This window comes from Aptenodytes forsteri, unplaced genomic scaffold (assembly GCF_000699145.1).
Source record: "Aptenodytes forsteri isolate BGI_AS27 unplaced genomic scaffold, ASM69914v1 Scaffold212, whole genome shotgun sequence".
Taxonomy (NCBI): Eukaryota; Metazoa; Chordata; class Aves; order Sphenisciformes; family Spheniscidae; genus Aptenodytes; species Aptenodytes forsteri.
Window position 1 is genome coordinate 1,879,491 of NW_008795487.1, and position 10,303 is coordinate 1,889,793.

Genomic DNA, 10,303 nt, shown 5'->3' on the forward strand with positions numbered 1-10,303 from the left:
GAGGGGTGACCTCATTGCTCTCTACAGCTTCCTGAGGAGGGGAAGTGGAGAGGGAAGTGCTGATCTCTTCCCCCTGGTGTCCAGTGACAGGACGTGTGGGAATGGCTCAAAGCTGCACCAGGTTTAGACTGGACATTAGGAAGCAATTCTTTACAAAGAGGTGGTCAAACACTGGAACAGGCTTCCTAGAGAAGCGGTTGATGCCCCGAGCCTGTCAGTGTTTAAGAAGCACTGGGACAATGCCCCTAACAACTGGCTTTAACTTTTGGTCAGCCCTGAAGTGGTCAGGCAGTTGGACTGGATATCATTGTAGGTCCCTTCCAACTGAACTAGTCTATTCTATTCTGAAAAAAAATCAGATCTTATTTTTAATCTTGTCTAAGGGATGGCTTAGAGAAAAGCAACTGATTCCCAGGCCAACAAATTAATCTTATCTTGGAAATTACAGGTGGGTTTCTAACTTCAATCATGGCACATAAGGAAGCACACATCTTTTCTAAAAATCCCAACTATGACACCCGTCCCAGGTTGTTTCTACAGAAATGGTACTATGGGAAAGGATAGACCAAGAATAACTTCAGATTTTACCAATGATACAAAATCTGAGCATTTGAACTAATGGAATCAAATATTCTGCTTGAAAATCTTGACTCCAAAGTCAGTGGCAAAACTTTCATTGACTTCAACAGCTTCACGTTTTTATCAAATTTTTTTTACAAAGGCTTTATAATTTTGACAGTCCAGATTAGAAAAATAAGGAGGTTTAGAGATTAGATTAGATTTTTTTTTTTTTAAAGAAAAACAAAAATTTATTGCCTTCTAGAATGAAGGCCAAACAAAATAATTCCACTTTTCATAAACCAATTAATGAATGTCAACATCTAGCTGCCTACAATTTTAAATCATCGTCAGGAAACATGATCATAAACCAAACCTGTGAACCTCTCATTTTACCATTACGAACAAATATGAAGGAAAATAAAACCCTCTTTGTTGCTATGCTCTACAATCTTTTCAAACACTTAGACGTTATATATTGGCCAGCCTTTTAATTAGAAAAAACTGAACATACACTGACACAAGTGCATTAAACTTGTTAAGTTCTATCTAATATAAATTTCACTTTTGCTAAGAAATAGCAATTAGCCTCTGGTATCTGCTGTTAAACACTGAGCAAAGTCCTGTTATTTCACACAAAAAATGTCTTGAAATCATATTCTGAGCTGTGAAATTATGACCATGTAGAATTTTAGGTATGTATACTTACTTCCAAGCCCCCAAACCAGCCTGCCAACGGTCTGCAAACATCAGTACTAAATTTAACACTTTCATTATAGCTTCTTTCACAAAGCTCACCTGAAATAACAACAAAAGGAGTAACAGTCAGAAATGCATTGTTAAGCATAATCATTTTCATTATTAAGCTGCAATACAAAGGTATCCCATGCCATTTAATCTGATCTATAAAAACAATCTCCTAAGTACAATGTGATTCTTCTAAATTTAAGATGTGTTTTGTGTTTGCTCTCTAATTCACTTCACGGCTGACTATTTCGATGAGGACTATGCACAAACAGTACGTGGGATAAAAGGTTACAATGCTATCCATGTACCTCCAATTCCTTGCCATACCGGTAGGTATAATCCTCATTACATTACCAAGCCTCAGTTTGTTCAAATCCTCCCATCTCTTAGAAACGAGTCATTTAAAATCCAATATAAAGAATTTAAGTTTATCTTCTCTCCTTGATAGAATTGAGCTGAGATTTGCAAGGGAAACTGGATCTCAGTGTTAACTCTGGAAAAGCTACCATTTCCTTAAGAGTACCTATATATTGCTTAGTATGTATGAACTGCAAAATAGACAGCATAATTAGTACTAAACTACTTTCTTGTCCTGCTAAACTCAATATATCAAATATGCCAATTTTTTTACCCACCTTTTCTCTCAGTAGGCAGCGATCATGGATTGTAGATAGGTATCTGTAATGAATCTTTATCAATTGATCTAAGTCTTTGGCTTCTTCTACCTGATGCTGAAACTCCAAGCCTGTACTGTGAAGAATCTTAAAGAGACGACCATGGTTATTAAATTCCACGTAGCACACAAGTGCTTATGACTCCCTTCCAATATTTTTTTTTAAGAGCCTAAAATTGCCTGATTCATTCACTCTTCTCTCTCAAATTTTAGGCTCACCCTCCAAATTACCATCAATAGCAAAAAATTTGAGCTCTTCTCATAACTGCACAATGACACTCCTCATATAAATAGGAATATTGCCATTGCACAAGGGCAGACAGACTATCCCCAGAGGAGCTGATTTGGAGTATATTAATTTTATTAAAGGCAAAAAAAGGCAATAGTAGAGCAGGTATGAATCTACAGGCATTGCCTTTATATTTGAGAAGTCATGTATACACTTTTGGATCTGGGTACTTGAGATTTTTGAGGAGGATCCATTTAACTAAAACGTCTGTAGTAACACTTTTATAAGCATAATAGCTCTTGAGAGTAACAACTTACAGAAACCTATTTTTACATAACTGCTTCAGTCATCTAGCACAGGGAGAAACAGTCAAAAAGAACTAGTAATATCCAAAGATCAATCATATGCATGTAGAACTTCTAAAGCATTTTTAGAATTACTGATTTAAAACTGCCAAGTTAAAACCGAAACATGTTTAGCTCAAAATCATTTTGCAGAAAGGACATTAGACTAAGATTTTGCTTTTTATTTTTGTTTTTTATGTTTTAAAAGAAAATTAATACTGCATCTCCAGTTACAAGTTCTTAATATAAACGGAATTGTGATATAAGACAAACCCTAGTCATGATGTAGTTGTGCAGGCTGTTAACAAAATGCATAAGTTTCACTCTTAAGAGGAACATGCGATGTATTTGTTGTTTTATACTTTCTGTTTGCAGTCCAAATAGAGGAAGCGTTCCTTGTTCTAATGAAGTTCCTTCCTTAACCTGTGGGTTTTCTGCAGCACAAACTAGTTCTAAAAAGAAAAGGCAAGAGTATTATATTGAAGTGCTTATGAAGACAAACTTAGGCTAAAATGTTACTTAAAACTGAAATTTGTTATTTCTTATTATTCTGCACACAATACTGATGTAAGATTTTTCTTGCAATTCAGATGTGTTATTAAAATATAGCAACAATATACTGAATAGTGTGACAGTATATGTACAACGCAGTTTGCTAAATACTAGAATAGGAAACGCTATTTAAGATCTAAAGATTATGTGAAAGAATAAAAAAAAAGAAAAAATCTACATTAAAAGTAAATGTGTATACTATCTCCACAAAGGGGAAAAGACCTAAGCACAAAGCCATACCCATAAAGTTTAAACAATAGAAAACGACATACTTTTAGGAAGAGAATTACTTAACTGATGTACAAAACATTGATGAACCCATTAACTTTCTCATTTATTTTTCTAGGACATGAAGCGTGTATCCACTTCACATGGGACAGGAAGAGTTTAAACTTTAACCTGGTGAAGGAGACACTAAGAGACCTCTTTCTACAATCCCCAAATTATTTAAATTGCAGCTTAGAGTATGTATTCCCAACTGTCTAGCTTACTGTTTCAATCTCAAATAGAGTATTTTTTTCATCTTGTTTTCTTAACTTGTTTGCAAAGTATTGCTCATAAAAACTTGGGACTATACATAAAGCAAAACATTAGGGTGTGGTAGACAGACCTTCTTTCAACAGCAAGGTCTGAAGAATAAAGTAACAAATTTCCAATATAACTAACTAGACCTGCATCAAAGAGAAAGGGAATGCATGAATAGTGTTGTCCCTGAGGCTGAAAAGAAGTGAAAAACATGCCCTGCTTAATATATCTGATTTGCGAAGCTATAGAAGTTAGTATTTTATAGAATGAATCAAAATTCTGGTTTATACTACTTACTGCAGAAAGCAGCAGACTATTTATATCTTTAGACCACAGAGTAAGTTTTTAGAGTATCTTTCATTGAAGAAGTTTCTTACCATCAAATCGTAAGACATCTAGACTATACTTGGCCCACTTTATTTGCAGCAAGAGCAGAAAAACTTGATTGTAAATTTTTTGGCACTCTAAGCTTATAACTATATCCACAGGCCAAGGAACCTAAGAAGAGGAGAGGATAATCAAGACAGAAAATGTAAGTCACTTTAATACAACATTTCAAATCTGTTCTAGAATAAGAACTACAGCAATATTAACTCGCTACCTTGTAACTCAGTGTCAAACCATCTAAGGTGTGGACAGGGAGTTTCTTCTTTGCTGTATCAACACTTTCAAATGATATAGACAACCTGTGCAAGGAAACAAGGGATTTAATTGGTGATAATCCATTTTAAACTAGTGGTTAGTTTCATTAAGGTTTTTTTTATTTCTTATGGCTAAATACCAACTGTCTGATTTCATCTGGGGGACTTGGATAGAAGAGATGACAACAGCTCAAAACTTCATTACAACAGATTCTTTTAATGTGTACAAAATAATTAGTATTGCGCTATGCAAGTTAAGTATGTTAGTGTAGGTAAGTGCGAAAGAAACATAACTAAACTATATTTTGCAGGCTTTTGCATTTTACCTTGCACTGTCCTCTGGATAGCGTTGCCCAACTGCTTCTTGAAGTTGAACATTTAAGAAAGCAACATTCTGCCAAGTTTCCTTTTCTCTAATTTTGTCAAAAATAGATGTATAGAAGTCATACATGGTATCTCCAGCTTCAAGTAAGAAAAAGTTTCTCATTGCCTGCAAATATTCTACAAGCCTAAACAGGAACAAACATATAACATTTCCTTAGTCTTAATCATACAAGTGAAATCAAACACAACTGTTACAGAAACAAAAATCTTCAAACCTCTTCACTACAAGAACTCAGTATTGAACACAAAGTTAATGAAGTCCACAGTAAATCCTTTGCTTAACCCTCAGATAGCCTTCACATATGTTCAAATAAAACAAAATAAACCAAGCCATTTTTTCCTGTAAGCTTGAACAGCCCCAGCTTCAGCGGAAGTGCTCACAGTATTCAGCGATCTTACGGGCTAGGCAATTCTCAGAAATAGCTTAGAGTTCGGAAATCCTGTCCCTCTCCCTAAACAGAACTTAAGGAAGAAGATGCAATTTCAGGGAGAGTTCTGTCGAAGAAGAGACATTAATATGGAGCCCCAGAAAATTACGATATGGATTTTCCTTTTCTGATAAAGTAGGAAGAATAGTACCGCTACAACTCTCACAAGAACCGTGAGTATAAATTCATTAAGTATTTCAGACAGATTAGAAGTATGATGACTTATGACCACCTGAAAGGTAAAAGGAATAGGCTGTTTTACTCTAAGTAATATAAAAACACCACATAATATTCTTTTGTCTACTATACATTTTGTAGTCGCATAACTGAATCTCATATTAAATATATTCTAGCTTCCTAAAATTTTTCTTCCAGTTTCAAACGACAACACTATTAAAAGTACCGTTTGAAACAATTTCTCTATTGAACATCCACTGAACACAAATGACAGCTTTGCTGTTGCTTTAAGCTAGACCAAGTTTTCACCCAGGATTCTATCATGTTAGATCTCCCTTTCCTCCTTAATGATTTTATTGTTGATTATCAAATTGGAGTAGAAACACAACACAAAATCCCTGCTTTTAGTGTACGGCATACCACCAGTAGTTAAAAAAAAAAAAAGTTAAGGAAAAACAAATCTACTTTCTTACCTATAATCCTTCTTTAAAGTTTGCATTAGATTACCACAGCATTCCAAGTATTGCTTGTCTATGTGCGGATAAAGGCAAGACCTCAGTGTCAGTTCAAAAGTCTGGCAGGTCACGGATTCTGAGGATCTATCTACACAAACATCCCCACCAGTAAACTTCTCGTGAAAGTCACTCTGTTCCAAATATAATCTTCAAAATAAAACAAACTGCTTAGGGAAGAAGGTTCAGAGTTCATACAATACAGAAAACAAAAATGTCATACCGTCAAAGATTTTAATCAAAATTGGATCCTCTGCTCTCAAATATATGGTGCAGAAGTAATAAAAGCTGTTTCATAACTATAGTACATATCCAGCCTATTAAGTGATCCTTCATACTGTTTTTGTATGACCAGGCATAAGAATATCAAAAAGGGATGACATACTATAATCACGTCATTGCTCAAGGAATAATTTTGAAAAACAACATCAAGTTCAAACACTATACAGCTTAATAAACAAACCCATTGTCACAGGAACTTTTAAAACTATATTGTGCATATACAGCAGTCAGATGAACTTCCCAGGAAAGAAAAATAAAATTAAAGAAACAACTAAAAATTTGAACAACAACCACCCAAAAAAAAAAAAAGCAAAACCCAACAACAACAGAACAACAAACAAAAAAACAAACAAAAAAACCCGACACCACACACACGGTGAATCGGTTTGAGGCACCTTAAATATGGGGTCCCTATATATTATCTGTAACATTATATCATGGGAAGAGAGTATCTGCAGTCCACACTTGGTAAGTTTAATTATTTTGTCACAGAAAGAAGCAAATTATTATAATAATTTGTAAAAAGCTACTCGCTAGCTGAATCCATTGTAAGAGGAAGCCCAGCTCATAGCAGCTACTGCCTTAATAGACTGGATGAGTCAGACATTGAATTAATCTATCCATTTTGACAAATAGAATAGTCCCAATGAACAAGGGAAGTAATAGAGTCTTATCTACTATTAATTATGATTTCTTTAAAAAAAAACTCCTCCTAGGACTGAAATGAAAACATGTAAATCGCCAACTAGTATTTAGGAAAAACATAAATAGCTATTTTCTTATTTGTAATCACAAAATAAGTGAGATTTTCAGAGTTTGCCTCTCCTGCTAATTTCCAAGACATTTATAACCTCTGTAGGACTTCCCTCATTATGAAGAATGAAGTATTTTTATGCAATTAACATGAATTTTGAAAGGCTTTTAAAGTTAAATTATTTAAGCACAGCACAACTGAAGCTGCATTCTTCAAAGAATATACTTGGTGCAAATCAAAGACATTGTGTACAAATTCCAAGCAAACACATTTAAAAGTTTAGATTTTACAACAGCATTCATTATTAAAACACTTATTTGCTAAAAGCCTGTTATGATAAAGACTCCTAACAGATGTGAGTAGCAGATTCTTCACTGATGGTAATTGTTTTTCTTTAACTAAGCACAAGGGTAGTGTTCATTTAGCTTCTGTCACTGACTGTTGGTGCTCCTCTTTATTCTGTGCTTGCTTGTTTTCAGCAGCAGCGGCAATAAAAATTTGGTCTACCAAATGTCACCAGGCAGAACATTGCTCTCAACAACACAGCAGGAAGATTGTTCATTTACCTGGCAAAATTAATAGCCAGCAGTGGGTCATGGACATCATCCAGTTCCAAGTGTCTTTCTGCTATGGACTGCATCTTTATCAGGCTCTGCTTTGTGGCCTGCTGTTCTGTAATAATGTCTGGAACAGACTCTTCCCCATGCCGCAGGCGAGACTGCACAGATTCCAAGAACAGCGTATACAAACTCTTTCGTTCAGCATCTAAATTGGGCAACACATTCCACGGTAAGATTTCATTCTAAGAGACAACATCATCTTAACTAAAAGAAGTCCAACATGTACTTGCTAACTTTTAACATACTAAATTTAGGCCACTATTCAGGGAAAAACTCAAATACATATTTAAATAAGTACTGCTAAAATGGTAGGACTAGTCCAATGCCTAAGGTCAGGCATATGTTCAAATGGATTGCTGGATGGGTGTCTGAAATATGAAATATCTCTGAGACTGTTAGAGAACTTCCTCCTTCAGGTGCAAAGGCAGTTAATTCTTAGCAACTGAAACAACCCTTCAGTATTCACTAGAACAGGTTATATTCTCACACCAAAGGGGGAAATAAACCTGGAGAGTCTCCAAAATAATTTAACTATCTCTACTTCTAAACATCAAGAAACATCAAAACAAAAAAACGTCTTTTGGTTCCTCAAAAAAAAAAAAAAACCCACCACCAAAAAAACACCAACATTGGTTACATTGTTGTACTATGTTTTACAATCATTCAAGATAAACATCCTAAATATCCAAATATCTTTCATCTAATTATTAGTAAGCTTTTTTTTTGAAAGTTCCGCATGCTATCTCAGAATTATTCAACCACTTAGTAATGAAAAACAACTATTTATTAAAACAAAACAGCTTTACTATTAGAACATACAAGCTGTTTTCGTTTGTCTCGTTACCAAAAAAAAATGCTTTGCAAGCACATGAAAACAAGTTTAAGAAAAATTTAAAGCAATAAAAAGCAAAGGGAACGCTCAATCTTTATTCACTTTGCTCTTTCCACTTGTTTGCATTGGAAGAGTAAGTGTTGTCAGTCAGACCTGAAGTTACCAACCGTGACACTGACATTCAACACGGAGTGTTACATTATTCTAAAACCATGGAAACACTACTACAAAAAAATACACCCATACTGTTAGATACCCTAAGGCATGATAGTCCACAAACTGACATCTCACCTCTTGACGCAGCCTGCTGCGGAGAGCCATCTTTGCATTGAAGATTCTTCAACAGCTGCATGGATTTTCCAGCCATGATGATTTGCTTCAGCACAGGTTTCAGAAAAGAGACCATAGTGTGTTGCCTGCTTGAAGGGGCCTGATCACTGCCAGAACTGGCACTGGCATTATCACTCATCTTCTCTTCATTCTCCGTCTTCTCTGATACACTGTATAATGTGTAGGTAGCATACCAAAAATCTCTGTGGTTAACTGGAACATTTTTGTTTCTGCAAAGAAATAAAAAGCTGTTGAGTATTTCCCTTTTCAAAAGATGAAACTTCATTACTAGAAGATGCACATGATCTTTGCTCTATGCTTTGCCTTTCTCTTAGAATAGTCAAGAAGCACTTTCAAAACTATATAAAATAAGCTCATTCATATCACAAACTATCTAGACACCTCTAGAAAGGATGATAGCTTTAGCAGGATAAAGAATCAGCTCACAGGAGATAAAACGATTGTATAACCAAATAAACCCCCAAACCAAGGCAACTAGAGTAATTGTAATTAATTTGTCCAGGAAGTTATCTATTCACAGTGGCATGCATCCTTAATAACAAAATGATTAGTGATTGACTTTCAGATTTATTTAAAATGCACAATGAAACAAATACTACTGGGAAAGCTGAAAAATTCTGGAGTAGGTGAAACTCAATCCCTAGTTCACTTTGCTTTTTTGTGTTGTTTACATCAGATACAGAGTTTGGTCTTTGAAATCAGTGGGAATACAGAGCTTGGTCTTTGAAGTCAGATGGAAAACAACCTAAATTAGATAATTAAAATGAAGCACAAATATAAATAAAAGTTGAAATCACCCCCGTTAGTAGCACTGAAAACATAACTACAGAACCACAGAAAGAAAAGTCAAGTAGGACGTAATAAGGATGTTAAAGATCTCAGCTTTTAAGGATTTATTACAACAGTACTCTTACTTCATGCTCACCTTGACCTGCCTTAACAGACAGAGGTTCAATTAAGTTTGGCAAACAGGGGGAAATGGATTTGTAATTATGAGCCAAAATTCTAATTTCTATATTCACTTTCCAGTTCAAGCTGTCAAAAAAGGGACCAGCAAAATGTAGCATACAAACAGAAGAGAAATTACTAGCTCAAATAATATTTAGGACATGTGCATGTAATTCAAGACACCATATTAACTTGTACTACAAGTCAGAAGCAATGAGTATCTTAATTCTAAATAGCATTTGATTTATAACAACCATAGATTAGTAGAAGAATTAAAAAGTAAATTTTGTAATTTTTACAAACGTCTTGGTTTTGAAAAATGGTTAATTGCTTTTAAAAAAGTCAACACACTTAGAGTCAGACTGCTGATTATTTATTATAGATGGAAAAAATAAAACAACTGATTTCTATTCCAGAACAATACCTGGTAGGGCTCCATATCTAATGCAATTTCCCTAACGGGAAGTTTGAGACAAGTTATTAAAGTATGATTAAGAAATTAAATCTATTTAAAGTAAAATAACAAATGTGAAAACCTACTTTTATTGTCACCCTTTACCTGCTAGGTTCTATAGCAGGTTTTGTATTCATACTTGCACAGCATTATGTGTGTCCAGTACCAGCATCCCTACCTCTGAATGATAAATTCCTTTGCAGGATCAAACAAATTACCATCAACTATCCACTCATCCACTGTCTGTAAGTATGGCCTCACAGTTTCAACCCAGAGAGAGAATAGAAGGGAT

At 34.8% G+C, this 10,303-nt stretch overlaps 1 protein-coding gene across 1 annotated transcript in view; it reads right to left on the reverse strand.

Moving 5' to 3' along the window:
• The window catches only part of TUBGCP5 (tubulin gamma complex associated protein 5), a 68,712-nt gene that overhangs the window by 3,431 nt on the left and 54,978 nt on the right, over positions 1-10,303 (reverse strand). The window contains exons 13-22 of the mRNA XM_019472614.1: positions 10,190-10,303; positions 8,550-8,818; positions 7,373-7,571; positions 5,732-5,920; positions 4,596-4,778; positions 4,230-4,314; positions 4,006-4,126; positions 2,825-3,003; positions 1,941-2,066; positions 1,268-1,356 (exon numbers count right to left, since the gene is read on the reverse strand). Coding sequence (XP_019328159.1) covers positions 1,268-1,356; positions 1,941-2,066; positions 2,825-3,003; positions 4,006-4,126; positions 4,230-4,314; positions 4,596-4,778; positions 5,732-5,920; positions 7,373-7,571; positions 8,550-8,818; positions 10,190-10,303 — 1,554 coding nt within the window. The remainder of the gene's footprint in view (positions 1-1,267; positions 1,357-1,940; positions 2,067-2,824; positions 3,004-4,005; positions 4,127-4,229; positions 4,315-4,595; positions 4,779-5,731; positions 5,921-7,372; positions 7,572-8,549; positions 8,819-10,189) is intronic.